Genomic DNA, 25,263 nt, shown 5'->3' with positions numbered 1-25,263 from the left:
GACACTGTGTAAAGGTCCTTTCTATCAGGCAAATTATCAGGGATGGACATTAGTATAAGTCCTAGTTCCTGATAATCTGCCTGTGTGAAAGGTGAACAAGCTTGTTCATGGGGAGATCGTGTCCTTCTGCTGGCACCGAAAATCCTTGTTCCTGTGCAGCGGATAGTGCTGTCTAAACAGCAATCTGGAATAATGATTCTCTATGTGGACAAGTGATCGCTAAACCGGTGGCTTATCCTTATAAGTGCAGTCCTGATCTCCACTGATGATCTGCCTCATATAAAGAGTGATTGCTTCGTTCCTGATAACCTGCCAGGTCGACTACTCTATAAGTGTAAAAGGACGCTAACAGATGACAGCACTGTAAGACTGACAGCCCTGTTGTAGCTGTACGTTTATTGCTCTAGCTTTAGACGCTCCCTCTGTACATGGACGATACTCATCCAGGTAAAAGGGAGGTGTGCACTGTGTACAGGGCTGTATGAGTTCCCTCTTGTCCCCAGAAACTGATCATTGATGGCAGTGATGTTACGGTAACTATTACATGTAGAAAAGACGCAGATCGATGGCACTGCCTGCAGGAGACCGCAGGGCCATGAAACACACCATGTAATTATCTACTGCTGGCACGGGGGCCACGCCATTAGATGTACATTTACATAGTGTGATCCATCCAGGTGCCTAGTGTCAGCATCCAGATCAATGGCTGTGATCACCGGCGTAGGGGGACATATATATATATATAGCAGTTTTGGTTTGGAGACTGGTCTCTGGATGCAATCAGGAGGAGATTACGTGATGCAATCAGGAGAAGATTAATGGGCTGCATTATTAGATAGATAGTTTTTTTTTTCTCTTTTGCACATAAATGGTTCAACTATAGTCCTTAGTAAAAAAATGACCAGTCCACACCATGTGGGTCTATATTTATGTGGATGCTATGTGAATTAGTGGCACCATCTAAATATTTACTAATAATGTAGGTAATCTTTGTCAGCTCCCTTTTCAGACTTCTCCGACTCCTTCACATCCAGCTTTCCAAATATTGGGTCCCATAACGTCAACTACATGTGGACTGTCCACCGGGACCACATGTAACACTGCAAGGATCTTCCTTTTTCCATTCTGCCTTCTCTATGGCAAATCCAGCTCTTACAACCTGCTTCCCACTCCTGTAGCTGCAATGGGGACTCCATAGTATTTATTATATTTAGACAATGGGGGGGAGGGGGGGGGGGGGGGTTTGTGCCTGACATAAGTGAGGTTACGGCAGGTGTGCAGCCCCTGGCTCTATGGCTGGGTCCCTCATTCCAGTCCCATGGCTTGGTTTACCGGGTAATGTCCTGCAAAGAATATAATGCAAGTGTCAGTGAGGTTACCAAATCCTGCCCTGTCCAGGGGAAGCTGTCACAGTCAGCAGGCGGGCACCACAGGGCCAGTCCTCCGCACAGCACCGTCCGTGGCCACCTCTATGTCATCTCCCAGGACCGGCTATCTGCCTCTCCCCGACCATTGTCAGCCTGATATAGGGAGAAGGACAGTGCGGTCCTTGCACCTGTCACTGGGGCCACACTGCATGTGGGACTTCTTATACCTGCTGAAATCACGGGGGGGGGGGGGGGGGGGAGACGCACAATTTTCTACCGCACCGGGTGACACCAGCCATAGCAACGCCACTGAATAGGAGCAGCTGTCATCTTAAAGCTGCTCCGTGTCTTGATATAACCGGATGAACGCTCCTGCTGATCACATTAGAAAAGGGAGGGTGTACCTGTACATATAGAGAAGGCTACCCCCCTGCCTTTAATTCCTATTCCTCTCGTTAGCACTGTTCATTAGTTTCTGGAAATACCAAGGTATACAATATGATATAGCAGTATACTACAGTACCGCACTCAGTCCCATAGACGTGAATGGGGCAGTGATCACACATGCACACCACCGCAACATTCACATAGTGGACTTGGGGTCGGCGGGGGTCCCAGCGGTCAGACAGACAGCAACATATCTCCTGATACAGGAGGGAAAAGCTGCTGCGCAATTTACTCGTCATAAACATACAGAGTGAATACATATTAGAGAAGAATACGCAAACCACACGCCAGGTACAGCCACATCTCTGAGAGCATAACCTTCAATATTATTTACGGAGGCTGCAGGCATAAAAGAACTGCTCTACACAGTAATCCTCCTCAACACAATGTGTGCACCTATAAGAAGTCATAGGAACCGTTCAATAACCGAATGGGACCACGCTGTAGTCCTTACAGTGCATAGCTGCACTCATGGTAAGAGGGCACTGACAGAAGGGGAGCGTGCCTGGATGTGGGGGAGGGTAACCTAGCATGCAGACAGCAATTACCTATATCCACTGGAGTCACCACAGATCAGCCCCATAATCCAGAGACCCACAGACCCAGGGCCGCAGAATACGACGTGCCCGTGCTGGTTGGTGTCAGGACCTCTGTGCCCAGTCCTGAAGAGGAGAAAAGCGGGCAGCGAAGAGAGGGAAGAAAATGCTTGATCTTTATTCTTGGGGTTTGGTTTAGGCCTCATGCACACGACCGTATGTATTTTGTGGTCCGCAAAAAACAGATTCACAAAAAATACAGAACGGACGTGGAAAGAAAATATGTTTGTGTGTATGAGGCCTTAGAGGCCTGGTCTGCGGCCAGATTTATGGAGGGGGTGTCATTTCAAAGTTTGTCCTGGGGTCCAGTACTTTGTATAACAACAGCAAAAGAGAGGAAAGTCTGAGAATACTGGATAGATAGATAATAGATAGATATGAAATAAATAGATAGATATGAGATAGATAATAGATAGATATGAGATAAATAGATAGATATGAGATAGATAATAGATAGATAGATAGATAGATAGATAGATAGATAGATAGATAGATAGATAGATATGAGATAGATAATAGATAGATGATAGATAGATAGATAGATAGATAGATAGATAGATAGATAGATAGATAGATAATAGATATGAGATAGATAGATAGATAGATAGATAGATAGATAGATAGATAGATAATAGATATGAGATAGATAGATAGATAGATAGATAGATAGATAGATAGATAGATAGATAGATAGATAGATGTGACTGCACAGAACTTTATATGTAAACCTATGTCCAGGTCCCAGTATATTTCCAGCACACTGGTTGCCCCTAAGCTGTGTGTACCGCCATTAGGTCAGTTCTCCAGTGCGGTCATACACCTGGAGTCACAGGAGCTTCAGCCCAACAAGCCGTATAATCATAAATCGTATGAGACCGAATGCTGTAAAGAGGAAAAGCGCAATATACTGTATGTGCTATAAGACTCTCTAAAATTGACTCCTTAGTAATGCTGCATATAAGAAAGGAGAGTCATTATTACACAATGCCAGCACAACAGAGAACCCATGTGCCACACAGTGCCAGCGACACCACGTCATCACAGTATGCCACTACCTGCAGGGAGGATAGTGGCCCCGAACTGACCGCATCCTCTCAGGACCCGACAACTGCCAACTACTACTGTGTAGACGCATTACTCCTGTACTGTACCACAACGGAGACAAATATCATGGTGTATGTAATACTGTGGTATATATGCTATGTACACGTAATTGGTGGTAGGTTGGGTGACACTCCAACTTGGTAGATACGTAGGTACCAGGAGATGGTTCCCAGGCCGAGTTAAAACTCCTGTACTCCACTGGGTTGCTTCTAGTGTTGTATTTTATTAAACAAGCGGATTTCCAGTTCAAAATGAAATATACTAAACGTTTTCGGCATTTTGGGCCGCACTGTGTGGAGAAATGAAATAGGGGTAAAGTGCCCGCAGCTTATGGCAAATAGAGTAAAGGAACCAACAAATGGTCCTGTTATGCTGGGCTCTGTGGCCCTTGTCAGCGCTAAGTTTAAACTGGGCAACAGCCCTGTGAGAATGGCGCCATTCTTCACTCCGTGCAGCTCATCCAGTGTTCTGAAGAAGGCTAAATGCCGAAAACGTTCAGTATATTTCATTTTGAACTGGAAATCCGCTTGTTTAAAAAAATACAACACTAGAAGTACAGGAGTTGTAATTGTTCTATGCTATGTACACAGCATGGTATATGGTTGTGTGCACATGTGTGCGTGTGTATATATATATATTCAGTATGATAAATAGGTTTTGTCTATAGTAGGATACATACAGTACTATACATGGTAAGTACATAGTTATGTGCATTTATGTACATGCGTGCTGCAGCATGTATACTTTTTATGTGATATGGCAAACATGATGCATTTGTAGAATGGTTATATACAGTATATGGCATATACACGTATATAGAGTGGATATATAGTGTATAAAGCTGTACTTGCAGTATGCCCTGTATATATGGTGTGGGTACAGTCATTGTGTGGTATATATAGTGTATATAGGCTGTACTTGCAGTATGCTCTGTATATATGGTGTGGGTACAGTCATTGTGTGGTATATATAGTGTATATAAGCTGTACTTGCAGTATGCCCTGTATATATGGTGTGGGTACAGTCATTGTGTGGTATATATAGTGTATATATGCTGTACTTGCAGTATGCTCTGTATATATGGTGTGGGTACAGTCATTGTGCGGTATATATAGTGTATATAAGCTGTACTTGCAGTATGCCCTGTATATATGGTGTGGGTACAGTCACTGTGTGGTATATATAGTGTATATAGGCTGTACTTGCAGTATGCCCTGTATATATGGTGTGGGTACAGTCATTGTGTGGTATATATAGTGTATATAAGCTGTACTTGCAGTATGCCCTGTATATATGGTGTGGGTACAGTCATTGTGTGGTATATATAGTGTATATAGGCTGTACTTGCAGTATGCCCTGTATATATGGTGTGGGTACAGTCATTGTGTGGTATATATAGTGTATATAAGCTGTACTTGCAGTATGCCCTGTATATATGGTGTGGGTACAGTCATTATGTGGTATATATAGTGTATATAAGCTGTACTTGCAGTATGCCCTGTATATATGGTGTGGGTACAGTCATTGTGTGGTATATATAGTGTATATAAGCTGTACTTGCAGTATGCCCTGTATATATGGTGTGGGTACAGTCATTGTGTGGTATATATAGTGTATATAAGCGGTACTTGCAGTATGCCCTGTATATATGGTGTGGGTACAGTCATTATGTGGTATATATAGTGTATATAAGCTGTACTTGCAGTATGCTCTGTATATATGGTGTGGGTACAGTCATTGTGTGGTATATATAGTGTATATAAGCTGTACTTGCAGTATGCCCTGTATATATGGTGTGGGTACAGTCATTGTGTGGTATATATAGTGTATATAAGCTGTACTTGCAGTATGCTCTGTATATATGGTGTGGGTACAGTCATTGTGCGGTAATATATAGTGTATATAAGCTGTACTTGCAGTATGCCCTGTATATATGGTGTGGGTACAGTCATTGTGTGGTATATATATAGTGTATATAAGCTGTACTTGCAGTATGCTCTGTATATATGGTGTGGGTACAGTCATTGTGTGGTATATATAGTGTATATAAGCTGTACTTGCAGTATGCTCTGTATATATGGTGTGGGTACAGTCAGTGTGTGGTATATATAGTGTATATAAGCTGTACTTGCAGTATGCCCTGTATATATGGTGTGGGTACAGTCATTGTGTGGTATATATAGTGTATATAAGCTGTACTTGCAGTATGCTCTGTATATATGGTGTGGGTACAGTCATTGTGTGGTATATATAGTGTATATAAGCTGTACTTGCAGTATGCTCTGTATATCTGGTGTGGGTACAGTCATTGTGTGGTATATATAGTGTATATAAGCTGTACTTGCAGTATGCCCTGTATATCTGGTGTGGGTACAGTCATTGTGTGGTATATATAGTGTATATAAGCTGTACTTGCAGTATGCCTCTGTATATCTGGTGTGGGTACAGTCATTGTGTGGTATATATAGTGTATATAAGCTGTACTTGCAGTATGCCCTGTATATATGGTGTGGGTACAGTCATTGTGTGGTATATATAGTGTATATAAGCTGTACTTGCAGTATGCCCTGTATATATGGTGTGGGTACAGTCATTGTGTGGTATATATAGTGTATATAAGCTGTACTTGCAGTATGCCCTGTATATATGGTGTGGGTACAGTCATTGTGTGGTATATATAGTGTATATAAGCTGTACTTGCAGTATGCTCTGTATATATGGTGTGGGTACAGTCATTATGTGGTATATATAGTGTATATAAGCTGTACTTGCAGTATGCTCTGTATATATGGTGTGGGTACAGTCATTGTGTGGTATATATAGTGTATATAAGCTGTACTTGCAGTATGCCCTGTATATATGGTGTGGGTACAGTCATTGTGTGGTATATATAGTGTATATAAGCTGTACTTGCAGTATGCCCTGTATATATGGTGTGGGTACAGTCATTGTGTGGTATATATAGTGTATATAAGCTGTACTTGCAGTATGCTCTGTATATATGGTGTGGGTACAGTCATTGTGTGGTATATATAGTGTATATAAGCTGTACTTGCAGTATGCCCTGCACACCACGTACATATGGTGTGGTGCATTCATCCTCCCTCGCCCTGGTGCTGAGGTAAACCCCACAGACAGTCGCCACTCACCCATTTATGTGGAATCAGGGTCCTCCTTTAAAGTTTCCTGCCGGAGGTGTGCTGTGCGTCCACCAGTGAGAAGGATAGGGGTGCCCTGGGTGAGGAGCCTCATAGAGCGGAGGAGACGTCAGTGTGGTCCAGCGGGCTCCTCGCTATTGTCAGCCCCGGAGTCTGTGTGCAGAGCGGACTGGCAGTGATGAGCGCAGCATTTCCCCTTCCTTCCTCCCGGCGCCTCCTCCTCCCTCCGCAGCCGCTCCTGTAGTGTGAGCCGCCTCACTGATGCTCTCTCTCCGCCGCCACTGTCACCCAGCGCCGGGGACAAGCATCGCGAGAGCCGCCCGTCCGCCCCGCTCCGCCCCCCCCACCGTGTGTGTGTGGTGGGCCACCTGCAGGGTCCGGACCATGGGCGGACAATGGCACCGTGTCACTGCAGAAGGAGGGCACTGAAGGGTGGAATAGACCGCTATGGCCATTGGTACAGGTACCATCATTATTGGCACCTGGATATCCAAGACCTGTGACCCCTGAAAGATGATCCAAATTATGGCTATTTAGAAATATGTAGTAACTATATCTATAGATCAGGGGTAAGTACAAAGATCACTCCCATCATCTATATATACCCGTGACGAGGGGACATCCTCTGTGTCTGGAGGAAAGAAGGTTTGTACACAAACATAGAAGAGGATTCTTTACGGTAAGAGCAGTGAGACTATGGAACTCTCTGCCTGAGGAGGTGGTGATGGTGAGTACAATAAAGGAATTCACGAGGGGCCTGGATGTATTTCTGGAGTGTAATAATATTACAGGCTATAGCTACTAGAGAGGGGTCGTCGATCCAGGGAGTTATTCTGATTGGAGTCGGGAAGGAATTTTTTCCCCTAAAGTGAGGAAAATTGGCTTCTACCTCATGAGGGTTTTTGCCTTTCTCTGGATCAACTTTGCAGCATAAGGCCGTTGCGTGGCCGTTCCGTGTATTGGGAAGCGCAATCGTGATCCCCAATGCATGGGCAACATCCGTGCAGCGGGCCTGACCAGGGTCCTCCTTCAAAGATTCCTGCCGGAGGTGTGCTGTGTGTCCACCAGTGAGAAGAATAGGGGTGCCCTGGGTGAGGAGCCTCACAGAGCGGAGGAGACGTCAGTGTGGTCCAGCGGGCTCCTCGCTATTGTCAGCCCCGGAGTCTGTGTGCAGAGCGGACTGGCAGTGATGAGCGCAGCATTTCCCCTTCCTTCCTCCCGGCGCCTCCTCCTCCCTTCCGCAGCCGCTCCTGTAGTGTGATCTGTCCGCACCGCAAAAAAAATGCGGTGCGGAACAACGGAAAGAAACACCACGGAAGCACTCCGTAGTGCTTCCGGTGTTCCACTCCGTGACTCCGTTCCACATATCCGGAATTGTGGACCCATTCAAGTGAATGGGTCCGCATGCATGGTGCACACAGCCAGTGGCTGGGGATTGCTGACCCACCATTTGTGGGCCGCAATACGGCCACGGCCGCCCAACAGCCGTGTGCATGAGGCCTGAAACGTGATTCACACAGCACACATACCCATAGTCCCATACATTTCAGTAAGTGTATTCAGACATCTGTGTTTTCGCACGGTCCCTGGGTTTGTGTTTTTAGCACGGATCCCTCACACCTATTATAGTCTATGAGTCCATGAAAAAACACACACACAACACGGATAGTATCCGTATTTTGGCCATGTTTTACGGATCGTTTCTGGGGGATGCTCTGGAAATTTATTTTCAGCTGAGGATTGTCCGATGACACACGGAGGGCAGAAAATGGACACACAGGCCAAACACCGATCCTTCAAGGAACCACTGGAGCCAGTGTCGGACTGTGTAACTGATTCTGGGGGCCCACCTTAAGGCTCCTGCACACAAACACATTATTATTATTTTATTTTTTTACGTGTCCGTACCATTTTTTTTGTGGCCTGTATGTGAAACCATTCACTTCAATGGGGCCGGGAAAAAAAACGGAAATGACTCCATGTGCATTCCATGTCTGTATGTCCGCATGTGCGTTCCGCAAAATTATAGAACATGTCCTATTATTGTCGGCATTACAGACAAGCAGGGGCGTACATAGAATTAATTGGGCCGCATAGCTGGAATCTGAATTGGGCCCCCATGGTCCTTTCCAAGCCCTGCTGACTACCCATCCCTGGTCCCTCCAACCTTCTACCCAGCCCCTCCCCCACCCATGAACTGTAGGTACATTGGTGCTACATTACATTCTATTTTTTGGCGGAAACAGAAGCACGGATGCGGACAGCACATTCCGGCCCCATTGAAAATGAATGGGTCTGCACCCGTTCCGCAAAATTGCAGAACGGATGCGGACCCATTTTGCGGACGTGTAAATGGACCCTAAGGCTTCATTCATATCTCAGGTGACTGTATCCGGCAGAGAACATCTTGCCAGAGTTCACTAGATCCAGCATTGCTAGATTCTGCCGTTCACCGGGGATGGCCAACCAGCACTCTCCAGCTGTTGCAAAACTACAACTCCCAGCACGCCTGGACAACCTAAAGCTTTCCTGCCATAGACTATGGCAAAATACCAACAGGGTTTCGGCCTGACAAAAACTGTTCTACTGGTGAAGGGCAGAATACAGCAGTGGAGGATTAGTGAACTCTGGCAGGATGTTCTCTGCCACAGGGATCAGCTACCTCTGACACTCCAGCTGTTGTGAAACTACAACTCCAAGCATGCTCCACTCACCTCTATGGGAGTTCTGAGAACAGCCAAGGAAGTGTGCATGCTGGGAGTTGCAGTTTCCCCACAACTGAAGTGCCGAAGGTTGCCGACTCCTGCTCTACCAGATGCCGATCACCAGAGATGCGAACGAAGACTAATACCGCATCAAAGTGCAGCGATCAGGTGGCTTTATTTTATCCGTGTTCAGAGCTGAACCCCGGACATATCCCCTTCTTCCCCACTCAGCCCCCATGACATGAGCATCGGAGCATTTCCCTTGCCCTGTGCTGAATCTGGAGAATTTTTCTGGAGATTCGGTGATGTCATTTTCAAGTTCGGCGTACTTGGTTTGGGTTCGGGTTCTGCTACCACGGACCATAATAAAATTCTATGACAGCATAGCATGGTCAGCATAGACTTCTATTATGACGGAATGCAATACAGAAAGCCTCTTATTGGCATCCTCGGTGTATGCCGTCATAGAATTCTGTTGTGGTCCATGGTAACGGGATTCTTAGAAAGCCCAAACCTTGTACGCTGAACTTAAAACTAGGGTTATTTCGGGTATCGAACTTTCGATACCCTATCGATACTTTTCTCCCGGTATCGATATGTTACCGGGATTTGTCTTTTATCTATACTAGGCTGCGCTACTACACAGCCCAGTATCAGAGAACATGGATCGCGCTGCTCTCCGCGTGTGCCATGTTCCCTCAGCAGCACGGGGAGAAGGAATCAGTCTCTCCCTCCCCCCTGTGCTGCTGCCGCTGCCTCCAATGAGAGCGCAGAGGGGGGAGAAGGGGAGGGGCTGTGCCCACTGTGCCACCAATGATAACTAACGTTTAATACATTACAAATGCAGGTGGCGGCAGAAACACATTGCCGGCACTCTGCCTCTGACAGGGCGCTGCGGTCTGCGACAATTAACCCCTCAGGTGCCGCACCTGAGGGGTTAACTGCCGCTGATCGCAGCGCCCTGTCAGAGGTTGGGTGCCGGCAATGAGTTTCTGCCGCCGGCTGTATTTGTATATTAAACGTTAATTATCATTGGTGGCGCATTGCGCAATCCCTACAGAGTCTGGTCACAGAGTCCCCTCACCTCTTCTCAATGGTGGCAGTGGCAGCTTCTGATCAGGGCCCCAGCAGTGCAATTGCGGGGCTCCGATAGGTAACGATGGCAGCCAGGACGCTACTGAAGCTGTGCTGCCATGGTAATATCCCTGCTGCTGTGTGTACTATGCACAGGGCAACAGGGAGAGTGTGAAGTCCTATTTACCCTAATAGAGCTCTATTAGGGTGAATAGACAAGGGATTAAAAGATCCCAGGTTCTAGGGTGAAATGGTTATTAAATAAACTGTAAAAAAAAAAAAAAAAACACACACCTAAATATTAAGTATAAATCACCCCCTTTCCCAATTTTACATATAGAATATGCAAACAATAAATAAAATATTACATATCGCCACGTCCGAAAAGTCCAAACTATTAAAATATAAAAAAATATCTCCTATGCGGTGAACGCCGTAAAAGAAAAAAAAAAAGAAAAACTGCGCGATTCGCCATTTTTTTTTTGTTACCTTGTCCCCCCCAAAAAATAGGATAGGACTGTTCGATTATGGGCCGGACATTCCATAAAATGCAGAATGCACACGTTTTTTGGGGGGGGCATTTTATTTTTTATGGTGTCAAAACCGAATCAAAATTTTGGTGTCGAAACAACCCTACTTGAAACACAAGTCATAACGCATTAACTAAATGTGAAAACTCATCGAGGGTGTGTTAACTCTGCTACATCTGTGTATATGTGTATTGTAGGAAGGTACAAGGAGTCATCATTGATGGTAGGTATGTGTCACCGAGGTTCCTGGCCTCAGTGAAGTAAGAGCCGGTATTTTCAGGTGTCAGCGGCAGCTAATGCTGATTGACACTTTGCTATTTAGTATGGCTGTAAATAGCTGATCCGGGACGGCTCTTACTGGGAGTAGTCAAAGTGCTGGGTGGGTGACAGTGACAGGTTTGGTCTGGGAAAACAGGTATTTTCCTCCCAGCATATGCTGCTGGGCTGATTTACAGTCAGGTGAGGTCAAATACCGGACCAGGTTTTAAGTGCCGGGTTTTGGCAGCTCTTGGCTGTCCTTAAATAGGCAGCTGGGCTCAGAAGCGGGGTCTCTGTGTTGGGATTTGGTAGCCTTGTGTCTGGATAAAGGCTTGCCACCTGTTTGGCGCTGCTATGCTCAAGGACTCTGAGAACAGAAACCCCACAATATATATATATACACTGAGCCATCAATGTTTTTAATACTCGGGGGAGGCACACTGCGCCACCAATGATAATTAACGTTTAATACAAATACAGCCGGTGGCAGAAACTCATTGCCGCCACCCGACTTCTGACAGGGAGCTGCGATCAGTGGCAGTTAACCCCTCAGGTACGGCACCAGAGGGGTTAATTTTCGCTGACTCAGCGCCCTGTCAGAGGTCGGGTGCCGGCAATGTGTTTCTGCCGCCTATATTTGTAATGTATTAAACGTTAGTTATCATTGGTGCACCCTTCCCTCCTCTTCTCTGCTTCATTCCCATTGGTGGCAGCGGCGGCACAGGAGGAGGGAGAGACTGCTTCCTTCTCCCCATGCTGCTGAGGGAACATGGCACACGCTGAGAGCAGAGCGATCCATGTTCTCTGATACTGGGCTGTGCAGTAGCACATCCTAGTATCGATAAAAGGCAAATCTGATTCCAGGACAAAAGTATTGATTGGGTATCGAAAATTTGATACCCGAAACAACCCTAGTACACACACATATATACATTTACTCAGTCATTCACATATATACAGGTACATTAGACAATTACACACACATATATCACATACATACTATATGTACAGAATACAGTACACTACACAGGCATAAGTTCATATATGTAAACACACATATATAATACTACTTTCACACTAGCGTTTTAGTTTTCCGGTATTTAGATCCGTCATAGGGGCTCAATACCGGAAAAAACGCTTCAGTTTTGTCCCCATTCATTGTCAATGGGGACAAAACTGAACGGAATGCTCCAAAATGCATTCTGTTCCGTTTAGTTGCGTTCCCAGACCGGAGAGCAAACCGCAACATGTTGTAGTTTGATTTTCGTTCTGGGATGCACACTATAGGTAAAGGTGTTGGCCTATGTACTCGTCCAGCCCTTCCCTATAGTGTGTAGGCACGGCCACCGCTGCTGGATTACAGGGTGGTCGTAACCACGGATATGCGCTGTGTATACTGTGATGGAAATGAGGCTGTCAGCTAAGGTCTTATTAACATTGGGGGTCTGATTGCTGGTCTGACCTAAGGGTTTGCTAAAAAATATTTTTTTCTTATTGTTCTCCTCTAAAACCTAGGTGCGTCTTATGGGCCGGTGCGTCATATAGGGTGAAAAATACGGTAAGTGAGATTTTTAAATACTGCAGCCCACTGTGATGCCAGCTACACAGTGCTTACTGGAGGAAGCACCAGGTTCCTCAGTTGGTCTATATCTGTGCCCAGGTTATCTGTGCCCTGACTGTAACATTGAAGTCCACAATCTGTGTGTTGGCCGATTTCTCGAATGAAGGGCTCCAGAGAGAGCTCAGAGATTTCTGTACAAGAAGTAAGATGCCTCTGATTCACATGACCCACATTAATACTTGTACATTTAAAGTCACTGTCTATTGAGGAGCTAAAGGGCAGTTCTCATAGGGGAGGATCACCTATTGTTCCCATAAACCTTGCTCCTTGACTGATTTCTAGCTCAGCAGAGAGGTTTATCTGTGACTACAGTTCAGTTACACTGCCCACAGGGAGTCTGAGGTAGTCTGAGACACACCCCAGCTCATCATTGCTTCAGGCTGCTCTCTTATCTCCGCTCTGCCGCCTCAGATTTATCACTGGCTCACCAAGGAGTCAGCAGGGTTGCCAATTGCCAGTAAAATAGTAGAAAATTGTGGATAAAATTTATAATTTCCCCCTTTGCCTTTTTTGATGTTTTAAAACTTTTTAAATGCCATTGCAACTTTTTTCGTTATAACTTTTTTTTAAGCCGTTTTTATGCCACTGACAGCAGTTATCGAAAATGGGGTGTGGTGAGTATGTACGAGGCCATCACCAGGGGCGAACCTGTAGGGGTGCAGGGGTTCTACTGGGCCCAGGATCTCTGACGTGGCCCAAAGATCCTTGTGCCACAAAAAGAAGACATTGATATTATAAAAAGGGCATGCAGGTCAAGTTACACCTCAGGCAACACGAAGGCTATGTGCTCCCTTGCCCCTGGCCACAAAGCACTGAGGGAAGGTGGGCCCAAGCTGAACTCTTGCACCAGGGCCCATGAGTGTTTAGTTACGCTCCTGGCCATCACCTATGATTTTTGGTTAAGTTGTTCAGAACAAAATAAATAATCAGGTAGACAACTCTAAAAAGTCATTACATGGAGAGCTGATATCCAGTACAGCAAAGGAAGACTGATGATACAGTGCTAACTTCTATGGTAGTTGGTTATAATTGTTAGGCTTTGTTCACATTACGTTTATGGCCTCTATTTATCATAGACACCAAGATGTGTATGTTAAACAGATGCCTCTGAGAGATACCATAAAGCAGCATCCGTCACCCATAGAGTCCTTTGTAAAAAAAAAAAAAAAACAATGGAGGGAATTTATCAGGAGGGGAATATTTGAAGTCAGTTTCGCCCCGAGTCAGAGTTGGAGTACTTTACTTTTCACTAAATTTCTCAAATGTCCCCTGGTGTTTTTGGTGCATCTTTGAGCCTAAGGCTACTTTCACACTTGCGGCAGGACGGATCCGACAGGCTGTTCAACCTGTCGGATCCGTCCTTCCGCTATTTCGCCATGCCGCCGGACCGCAGCTCCGGCCCCATTGACTATAAAGCCGCCGGACTAAAAGTCCTGCATGTCCGACTTTTTAGTCCGGCGGCCTCTCACCGCGAACTGCCGTGCTGCGCCCCGTCCCCATTATAGTCAATGGGGACAGAGCGGCGGCCTGGCGAAATAGCGGAAGGGCGGATCTGACAAGGTGAACAGCCTGTCGGATCCGTCCTGCCGCAAGTGTGAAAGTACCCTAACACTTGTCTAGAAATGTTACTCCAGTTTTCCTGTGTTACCCTTGCAGAGGAGTGAGTTTGCGCCTGTTTTACGACTTTTTACAAAGTATCATGGTAAGTTGGGAGTGAAACTCATTATCATAGCTAACCATGCCCACTGGAGTGAGTGGTGTAACAATGTAAAAAGTTGCAAAATGTATCCACAAAGAACTCAAAAAGTCGCATAGCCACTATTTTGTGACTTTTTAAAGCCAGAATTCTGAAGTGCAGGGCGTGATAAATTACCCCCTATATGTTTAATATACAGTATACATTTTATTCCCGGATACCGTTATATGGAATAGCACCGTCTACTATGTTGTTGGTTTTTTTTTTGTGGTATACCAGCCAAATCAGAGGAATACGAAGATACTCTTTTGTCCTCCGTCTGGCTAATGCAACTCTATGGATATGTTTTGCGAGTATGTCGGAGATTTTCCCAAACTAAACGGATATCACAAACATGATGTGAACATAGCCTTACATACATAGAGAGTCCCTGGAGAGTCACTGTAAAATGTGACAAATATGCCCAGAATTTTGCAACACAACTTATTAAGAAACTTTCCTTCCTTCTCGACCTCTAACCATTTCCTGTATACCATATTGTAAATATGCAGCCGTGTAAAATTCTGCAATATTGTCCTATTTCCTTATTTTATTACCAGAAATCATTACTTCTAAAATCACAATTGAAATCGGACACGCAAGTTTACAAAGTTTACATCATACTGTGTTCAGACAGGACATTTTTGGGAAGTTTTACTTATGTTTTGATCAGTTTTCTTTCTAAGTGTTTTTTCAGCTCCCTGCACAAATCTTAGAGATGTACAGGTGAAACTCGAAAAATTTGAATATCGTGCAAAGTTCTTTTATTTCAGTAATGCAGCTTAAAAGGTGAAACTAACATATGAGATAGACTCACTACATGCAAAGAGAGATATTTCAGGCCTTTATTTGTTATCATTTGGATGATTGTGGCTTATAGCTTATGAAACCCCTAAGTCACAATCTCCTGTACCCTTTGCTGAGGGGGCATGGATTAATTAGCTGACTAGAGTGTGACACTTTGAGCCTAGAATATTGAACCGTTTTACAAAATTCAAATTTTAAGTTGCATTACTGAAATAAAAGAACTTTTGCACGATATTCTAATTTTTCGCGTTTCACCTGTACACCTCCGCCGCTGGAAGAAGCACTGTGAATGGATGCACAGCTCCGTTCAAGTGTAGTGGCCGTGCCGGGTACTGCAGCTCAGCTCTCAGTGACCTAAATGGCTACTGAGCTGCAGCAAGGTGAGCGGCTGATGGAACCCACAATGGAGGCTCCGAACACCTAAGGTTACTACATCACAATGTCAGTCAGCCAGTGACTGGGCAACTAGGGTGACTAGGTAAAATATAATGAAGCATGCAACTTATACAGGTGCACAATGCGGTAGAAATTTCTTGAAGTTACCAACACTGCTGCATAATGAAGTGAGATATATTTATGTCAAACATGACAGGATGTGGTCACAGAGCAGATGTCTCTTGAACAATGTTTCCTCCTTGAACATTTTTCATTTAAGGTGCCACCACGGAGGATGTTTCTTCATGGCCCTCTGCCTATATGAAGGATTTACGCTTTCCATTTATAAGGAGGAAGAACTCTGTTCACCATGTTTCTTGTTCAGTAGTCCATAATATCTACATATGTCCAATCTAAACCATACTTGAATCACAGTGACATCAAACACAAGATAAAACCTGGTAACACGTGCTGTAATGCAGCCTTAAAGGGGTTGTGGCAGATCCATATAAAGGGGCTTTCCAAGTGTTTTTTAAACTGATGACCTATACTCTAGATAGGCCATTGGTATCTAATCGATGGGGTCCGACACCCGGGACCCCTGCCGATCAGCTATTTGAGAAGGCACCGACTCTCACAGTAGCATCACGGCCTTCTCTCTGCTCACCAAGCACAGCGTCGTACATTCTATAGTGGCTGTCCTTGGTATTCACTTGAATGGGGCTGAGCTGCCCATAGGCCATGTGACGGATGACCATGACATCACATGGCCTTGGAAAAGCTGGAAGACCACCACAGCACTACTAAGTGCCGTCGCCGCCTCAAACAGCTGATCCATGGGGGTCTCAGATGTTGGACCCCCACCAATCAGATACTGATGACCTATTGAAGATAGGTGATCATCAGTAAAAAAAAAAAAAAAACCTCTATGGGGTTGTTCCAAGAAAAATATTCTACAGTTTTCAAATCAGCACCTGGATCTAAATACTTTTGTAATTCCATGTAATTAAAAATTTAGGCTAGCCACTAAGTTAGGGCTCATTTAGACGGCCATATGAATGAATCCGCATCTGTTCCACAATTTTGCGTAACGGGTTCGGACTCATTAATTTCAATGGGGCCACAAGCAATGCGGACAGCACACCGTGTGCTGTCCGCATCTGTGGTTCTGTTACGCGGTTCTACTGAAAAGGTAGAGCTTGGCCTATTTTTGTCAGCAATTGCGTACAAGAATAGGCATTTTCTATTATGGTTGCGGCCATGTGCAGTCCACACATTGTGGAATGCACACGGCTGGTATCCGTGTTTTGCAGATCCACAATTTGCGGATCCGCAAAGCACTACGGCTATGTGAATGAGCCTGTAGTCAGTGAAATCTATCTTTGGAGCGCCAACTGCTGATTGCTTTTTTAAAATTTCTCCATCCACCTCACTGAGGTAGATGCACATGCTCAGTTCCATTCTTCAACTGTCACCAGCTGCAGCAGAAGGGGTACACATCTTGAGAAAGGGCACGCCCCCTGAGCTGCCAGCTAGAAATAAATCTAGCAGAGTAATTGGAGCAATGAATCAGGAGACCTCTGGTGGTACAGGCAGGGCCGGTGCAAGGATTTTTGCCAACACAAGCGAATCGTTAATTTCTAACGATAATTTGTTTTCCCTTAGTCCTAACAGCAGCACAGATGGGGTTAACTGCCCCTGTGGACTGGTAGGACCGGCGGAATTTTAATGAGCCCAAGAACCAATAAACGATCTTCAGCTCCCTGAAAGGGAGGAGATCACCCCCCAGCCCACCGTGTCTTTAACAAGTATGATGTAAGTTAGGGAGGGATATTTGTGTGCTGCTGTTAGGACTAAGGGAAAACAAATTATCGTTAGAAATTAACGATTCCCTTACGTCCTACCAGCAGCACAGATGGGGAGATAGCAAGATAAAACCCCTAGGGAGGGTCCTCATGCCTGGCAGAAGTAAGAACTGTCTGCCCGAAAGCCGAAAACTCTGCCATCCTAGCATCTATCCTATAATGGGAGATGAAGGTTGACTCAGAGCTCCAGGAGGCCGCCTTACAGATCAACTCTAAGGGGAGAAGACTTCTTTCCGCAACCGAGGTGGAGACCGCCCTAGTAGAATGGGCTCTCACAAACTCGGGAGGATCTAAGGTTTGGGAGACAAAAGCTTCCTTAATGGCCTCCTTGATCCAGCGACTAATGGTGGCTTTAGACGCTTTACGGCCTTTAGACTTACCGGCAAACAGGATAAGGAGATTCTCATCTATCCGGAATTCCCTGGATCTATCCACATAGATCTGGAGGCATCTAGAAATATCCAGCGGATCTCTAGCTGGAGTATCAGAGGAGGAGGCTGTAAACAAAACTGGTAAGGAGATTACCTGGTTGATATTTTGAAAAGTAGGCACCTTAGGTCTGAAGTATGGTAAAAACTTCAGGAGTACTCTGTCCTGTAAGAAAATAATATATGGATGAATTGCAGAGAAAGCCTGCAATTCAGAGACTCTTTTGGCTGAGGCTATAGCCAGAAGAAAAACCATCTTTAGAGTTAAATATTTAAAATCAACCTCCTCCAAAGGCTCGAAGGGGTGAGATGCTAGACCCCTGAGCACTACTGAAAGATCCCACTGGGGAATGGGCTTCAGTATAGTAGGCTTTAGTCTTTCCGCTCCCTTCAAAAAGCGTTTGATGAGTGGGTCCCGAGAGTATGGCCTGTTGAGACAGGCCGAGATGGCACACATTTGTACCTTCAAGGTAGCTGGAGATAGGCCTCTATCTAATCCGTCCTGAAGGAAATGTAGTATCGCAGGAAGGGGCGGATCTGCAGACGCCACCTGTTTGGAATCACACCATGCCACGAAGATTCTCATGATCCTGGAGTAGGCCTTGTTTGTAGACTCTGCTCGGGAATGCGACAAAGTTCTCAGGACCGACTCGGAGAGCCCTTCTATGTTGGGAAGGGGCTGATCAACCTCCAGGCTGTCAGGTTGAACCTGTGCAGATCTGGGCAGAGTTGAGTGTCCCACGACACCAGGGTCTGCTCTGGGGGGAGTCTCCAGTATTGTCCCCGACTCATCTGAATGAGCTGGGTAAACCAGGATCTTTTGGGCCAAAACGGTATGATGGCTATTACCGAGGCCTGATCCTGACGGATTTTCATCAATACCCTCGGTATCATGGAAAAAGGAGGGAAGATGTAAGCCAGCCTGAACCTCCACGGTATCGACAGAGCATCTATTGCCAGGGGGTTGTCTTCCCGGTACAGGGAACAGAACCTCAGCACCTTGGCGTTGAACCTGGTTGCCATGAGGTCCACCTCTGGCATACCCCAACTGTGAACTAGCTGCCTGAAGACCTCCGGATGCAGAGACCACTCCATGGTCGGTAATCCTCGACTTAAGCGGTCTGCTATCATATTGAGGGAACCTCGGATATGAACGGCAGATAGATGGGAAAGGTTCAGCTCTGCCCACCGAAGGATCACCCCGATCTCTGATAGAAGGGGTAATGACCTTGTGCCTCCCTGCTTGTTTATATAGAGAACCGCAGTCATATTGTCTGACTGGACTTTCACCGCTTTGCCCCGAATCTGAGGGGCGAAGTGAAGGAGGGCTAGCCGGATAGCTCGAATCTCGCGAAGATTGGAGGAAAGATGCCGCTCCAGGGGGGACCAAGATCCCTGCACTTGGGATCCGTCCAGGTGAGCGCCCCAGCCTACGAGGGACGCGTCTGTAGTCAATATGACCCAAACTGGTTGGGTCATAGACTTCCCTGGTGGCAGTCGAAACCACCATCTGAGGGAATTCCGGGTTTGACCGGACAGGGAGCACAGGGAATCTAGCCCCGCAGGGCTGCCGTTCCATAAATGTAAGACCTCCGACTGAAGAGGACGGAGGTGCCATAGCGCCCAAGGGACTGCGTCCGCAGCCGCTGACATGAGCCCCACCATCTTCATGAGAGTCCGAATAGAGACTCGACGAGGGACATGAAGGACCTTTGCCAGGTCCTGAATCCGCGCTCTCCTTTCTTGAGTCAACCGGAGGGACATCTCCACAGAGTCGACCACGAATCCTAAATATTGGATTGAAGATGATGGGCTCACATTCGACTTCTGCCAGTTGATGATCCAGCCTAGGCGGAGGAGAAAGGAGATTGCGATCTGAAGATGGTGGGTAAGGATCGGAACTGAAGAGGCTATGAAAAGCCAATCGTCCAGATAAGGAATGATAGTCAGCCCTTGGAGTCTCAATGCTGCCACCACCGATACCACCACCTTGGTGAAGATAAGGGGGGCAGAAGAGATTCCGAAGGGGAGCGCGGTGAACTGAAAGTGCCTGCGAACCCCTGAAACCTGGACCGCGATCCTGAGAAATTTCCGGAAGGCGGAATGGATCGGAATGTGAAGATAAGCATCTTTGAGGTCCAGAGTAGCCATGACATCCCCGAGGTTGAGGATATGGGTGACTGACCTTATGGTTTCCATACGAAACCTTGTTTTCCTTATAAATCGATTGAGAAATCTCAAATCGATGATAATCCGGATGTCTCCCGTCTTCTTGGGAACCAGGAACACTGGTGAATAAATGCCTAGGCCTCTCTCCCCTGCCGGCACCTCCTCTAGGGCTCCCTTGGAGATATAGTCCTGGATGTAAGATTCCAGGACCACTTGTTTGGCCGGCCCGAAGTTTCGTGTAGCGACGAATCTCTCTGGGGGGAGAGAGAGAAAGTCTACCCGGTACCCGACGGAGACTAAGTTCAGAACCCAAGGGTCTGCGATCAACTGACTCCAGGAGTCTTTGAAATGGGAGAGACGGCCCCCCACGGGCGTTTGGGGGAGTGGTATGGGAAAGTCTAGAGGAGACACTGCAGGGGCAGCAGGGCTTATCCAAGAGCCTCGACGAGGCCCATAGTCAGGAGGGTTTTGCCTCCTTAGCGGGTTTACGGGAGCGCCTCGAATACTTACGAGACGGTCCCCCCCAATCTCTGCGCCTAGATTGCTGCCCCGGGCGTCCTTCGCGCTTCTTTTCCTGCCTGGGGCGTCCCCGAAAGGGCTGCTGGGGGAGGCTCTTCCCCTTTTTGTCGGAGAGCACCTCCATGATTTTATCCAATTCGGACCCAAACAGCCTGTCTGGTTCGAAGGGGAGCCCACAAAGATTAAACTTGGACGCGTTGTCCGCGACCCAAGGTTTCAGCCAAAGTGGTCTGCGGGCAGCCGAAACTAAGGCCATAGTTTTGGCGGCCAGCTTCAACTGCATCTGGGTGGAGTCGACTAAGAAATCCATAGCCAGGTTGGCTGACTTGAAAGCTGCTAAAATGTCATCCCTGGATACGCTCTGGTCCACATCTGTCTGGATCTGATTGAGCCTAGAGCGTAGATAGGTGGCCACTTCAGTGGCCGCAATCGAAGTTGATGCGGAGGCAGCGGCCGCCGCATAACTCCTTCTGAGGGTGCACTCTGCCCTCCGATCTAGAGGGTCCTGCAGACTAGACCCATCATCTGCAGGGACTAGAGTGCGCCGGGACAACTTGGCTATCGCCATGTCCACCTTGGGAATGGAACCCCACGATTCCACCAAGGGTTTAGCCATCGGGTACATAAGCTTGAACTTTCTAGTGAGAACTGGGCCTTTCTCAGGCTTTCGCCATTCTGTGCGCATCACAGAAAGAAGGGTCTCATCCGCTCTGAAGACACGCTGTGTCCGTACGGCGGGATCGGAGGACTCCCCAATGTCAACATCATGGTCCCCCGACCTGATGGACTTAAGTAACTTCTGCGTTTTTTCTGGAGGGAAAAAGCAAGAAGTGACCTCTTCTTCCTCAGAAGAGGACCCCACCGAACAGGGGGTGGGTCTTTCGGGTGGTGCGACTGGAGCGGCCATATCCATGGGAGTCTGAGAGGGTCCTGGTAACCTCTCATTCAATAAGCGCACCACTCCTTTAATGGAATCATCCACATATGTTTTCGTCCACTGAAACATCTCCTGCATCGTGGGTTCCGTGGACGTCGTGCGACAGCTCTCACACCTAGAATAGGGACAGCCGTCGTCTAAGGGCGTGTTACAATCAAAGCACGCCAAATGCTTCCTCTTGGCCCCAGATTTTCGCTGATCCGGATCCTTGGGGGAAGCCATAGTCCTGTAATTGGAAACAAAAAAGACAGGTCATAACACCTACAAAAAAATTGGAGGTGGAGAAACGAGACCTTAAGGGGGCCCACCAGCACTAGAGATATATAGAGCTGCAGAAGGAACACACAAACCCACGGTCAAGCAATATAAGGATATCACAAGGCACAGGGAACTCTGGAGCTAGCTTGTCAAAGCAATGCAACCAGAGCACTGAATGACAGGCTCTGGGCGCTTAAAAGGAAGAAGCCCCGCCCCCTGGGCGGGTCCCAAATCGTAAGTATAGTAAGATCTAAGAGAGCTAACAAAACTAGCTCAGCCTGCTCTGAATAGCTGCCCCGGGTCATCCTGGATCACAGTATATCTATCGGGAAATAATTCTTTATAAAAAGGGTGAGGAAAGGACCTCAGCCGCGCTGCGAAAAAACCGGAAGTGACGTAGCGCAACTAGTGCGCGTCACTTCCGGAAGATGGAGGCGCCCATAGCGCCACACGTGTGTGGCGATGGGAGGAACGGGAGACCAGGAGAAACTGAAAAGGAGAGGGGAGGGGGACACCCCGCTCCCCGCGGTCCCCAGGTATAGCAAAATCGCCGCGATCCGCCTGAAAATAAAGGCAAAAGAGAGCCATGTAGAAAGACGGGGCGATCCTTTACATTAGAAAAAAAGGAGCCCCTAACTCTCAGCTCCAAAGGAGCGATACGCCAGTCCAACCTGTCCAAAGGACAGAAAAAAACACGGTGGGCTGGGGGGTGATCTCCTCCCTTTCAGGGAGCTGAAGATCGTTTATTGGTTCTTGGGCTCATTAAAATTCCGCCGGTCCTACCAGTCCACAGGGGCAGTTAACCCCATCTGTGCTGCTGGTAGGACGTAAGGGAAGCTACATTTTGGCGCCCCCCCTCCCCCCATGCTTTTCCTCTCTGTGGTCCTGGTATCTTCTCTCTGCTTCAGACAATGGCTGGTTTAAGGACCATATTTTTCGCCCTCTAAGACACACCTAGGTTTTAGAGGAGGATAATAAAAAAATTTTTTTTTCCATTACACCTCAGGTCAGACCAGCAATCAGACCCCCAATGTTAATCAGACCTCAGCTCACAGCCCCAATCAGACCCCCAATGTTAATCAGACCTCAGATCAGAACCCCATGTCAGACATCATCCCCCAGCCATCAGCCCCCAATGTCAGCCATCAGACCCCCATGTCACATTTCTCACCCTCCATGTCTGATTTTTCCGCCCTCCCCCAGGGTGGGCCCTAAGGCGGCCGCTTGGTCTGCCTTATGGTAGCACCGGCCCTGGGTACAGGGCTGGTTCTAGCTTTGTCAGAACTAGATTGTCAGGTACTGTTTTCATTTTTTACTTTCATCATGGGATAACCACTTTAAGGCCTTTTTATCATGGGCCAAGAGGCAACCAATTGCCTACTGTTAGGACAAGATGCAGGTGCATTGCGGGAAAATGTGCAATTTTTCAGCGCGAGTGCAAAGCGTTTTAATGCGTTTTGCACGCGCGTGAGAAAAATCTGCATGTTTGGTATCCAGACCCGAACCCTGACTTTTTCACAGAAATTCGGGTTTGGGTTAGGTGTTGTGTAGATTTTATTATTTTCCCTTATAACATGGTTATCAGGGAAAATAATAGCATTCTTAATACAGAATGCTTAGTAAATTAGGGATGTAGGGGTTAAAAAGTAAATGATTAAACTCACCTCCTTTTCCTCCCAGGTCCTTAAAGAAGAAGAAACAAGACAAGCCGAGCTGCACAAACAAGTGGATGATGTGAGTTTAATTATTTATTTATTTTTTAACCCCTCCATCCCGAATTTAGTTAGCATTCTGTATTAAGAATGCTATTATTTTCCCTTATTACCATGTTATAAGGGAAAATAATAAAGATCGGGTCCCCATCCCGATCGTCTCCTAGCAACCATGCGTGAAAATCGCTTGCTTGTGGATGCTTGCGATTTTCACGCAGCCCCATTCACTTCTATGGGGCATGCAGTGCGTGAAAAACGCACAATATAGAGCTTGCTGCAATTTTCACACAACGCACAAGTGATGCGTGAAAATCACTGCTCATGTGCACAGCCCCATTGGAGTGAACAGGTCCGGATTCAGTGCGGATGGGTATTGCGGATGTGCTAGCGGCGATCTAGCAACCCATGTCCTCAGCTCTATACACAAAATCCAGGTGACAGGCTCCCTATAAGCAGAGTGGAGAGCTTTAAAAGGGCCCTATCTCTAGGCGCATGCTCACACAGATAAAGCTTGCAGTCTTAGGACCACACACTGGACTCATGAACCCAAAAAGAGAAGCAAATCAAATCCATACATCTCAAGCCATAGTGAATATTTTTCATGTATCTTTGTCAGGAGCAGGCTTGATAAAGGCATTGTGTGGGAATAAAAGACGTTTCCGAAGAAGATCTGACTTCATCCGGACACTGATTTGAAGTATCAAGCACAGATTTTCTTACAGTTTCTTACTAGAACAAGCTGCGTGAACAGATCATTACCGAGCCACGTAATGGAACATTTTTGTCTTATGGATTCCAAATAAAATTGAAGCCACACATTATTACAAATATGTTCAGCATGATATACAGAAACTGAATTTTAAAGGGGTCATGAGAACATAACCTATTGTTTAAATCACATTTTTATATAAAACATTTTTTATGAATTTTTGGTGATGTTATGTTTATTTTTCCAAGTCATTATAGTTAAAGAAAATCCTACAATCCTGCAGTTTTCACACTGCCCAGTACGTCTAATATTAGGTTATTGTTAATATTAAAGCTCCATTAATTCCATGGCGCTGTACATACTGTATGATAAGGGGTATACATACATAATCCAGACATTTGCACTAAACATGAAGAAGACGAGTTACAGACTGGTACAGAAGGAGAGAGGGCCCGGGAGGGGTTACAGTCTACAAGACTTCCTGTTCTGTCCAGATCACTTTTCAGTAGTCATCTCATTAACATCAAAGGCTAGATTGTAATGAAAGGTAACGCCTGTATATAGATAGCACAGGATCCACCATTCACAATAAGTTATGGTCAAAGCTGTACTGCAGGGGTGCACAACCTGCGGCCAGCGGGCCGCATGCGGCCCCCAGAGCCATGGTTTGCGGCCCCCGCCCTGCTGGACAGAAACACAGCTGATCCTGCAATCAGCTGTGTTTCTGCACAGAGCGCCGCACAGCAGACGGATCACAGGTTTTGCTCCTCTACTGTAGCAGGAGCAGAAAGGGTCCCCGGCTATTAGTGAGAGCGGGGAAGCTGAGGAGATGACCGAAGCGCTTTATTAGCGCTTCTGCCTTCTCCTCTATGAGCACTCTGCAGTGTGG

The 25,263-nt window shown here is 46.5% G+C and overlaps 1 protein-coding gene and 1 long non-coding RNA gene across 5 annotated transcripts in view; one reads left to right on the top strand and one right to left on the bottom strand.

Moving 5' to 3' along the window:
- Window positions 1-6,898, bottom strand: part of SH3KBP1 (SH3 domain containing kinase binding protein 1) — a 395,797-nt gene extending 388,899 nt beyond the window's left edge. For 2 of the 3 annotated variants that reach the window (XR_006388136.1, XM_044283978.1), the window contains exon 1: window positions 6,664-6,898. Coding sequence is in view for 1 of the 3 variants with exons in the window: in XM_044283978.1 (XP_044139913.1) it covers window positions 6,664-6,667 (4 nt within the window). In the remaining 2 variants the exon portion in view is untranslated. The remainder of the gene's footprint in view (window positions 1-6,663) is intronic. The other variant, XM_044283980.1, reaches the window with a different exon arrangement.
- A 212-nt stretch (window positions 6,899-7,110) lies between these two features.
- LOC122930520 lies at window positions 7,111-24,591 on the top strand. Of its 2 annotated transcripts, XR_006388138.1 has the most exons (4): window positions 7,111-7,241; window positions 12,755-12,797; window positions 23,634-23,687; window positions 24,282-24,591. It is a non-coding gene; the product is annotated as an uncharacterized LOC122930520 (long non-coding RNA). The 2 variants fall into 2 exon arrangements; XR_006388137.1 differs by lacking the exon at window positions 12,755-12,797.
- The last annotated feature ends 672 nt before the right edge of the window (window positions 24,592-25,263 follow it).

Source organism: Bufo gargarizans, chromosome 3 (genome assembly GCF_014858855.1).
Source record: "Bufo gargarizans isolate SCDJY-AF-19 chromosome 3, ASM1485885v1, whole genome shotgun sequence".
Lineage (NCBI taxonomy): Eukaryota > Metazoa > Chordata > Amphibia > Anura > Bufonidae > Bufo > Bufo gargarizans.
This window is presented reverse-complemented; position numbering and strand designations above follow the sequence as displayed.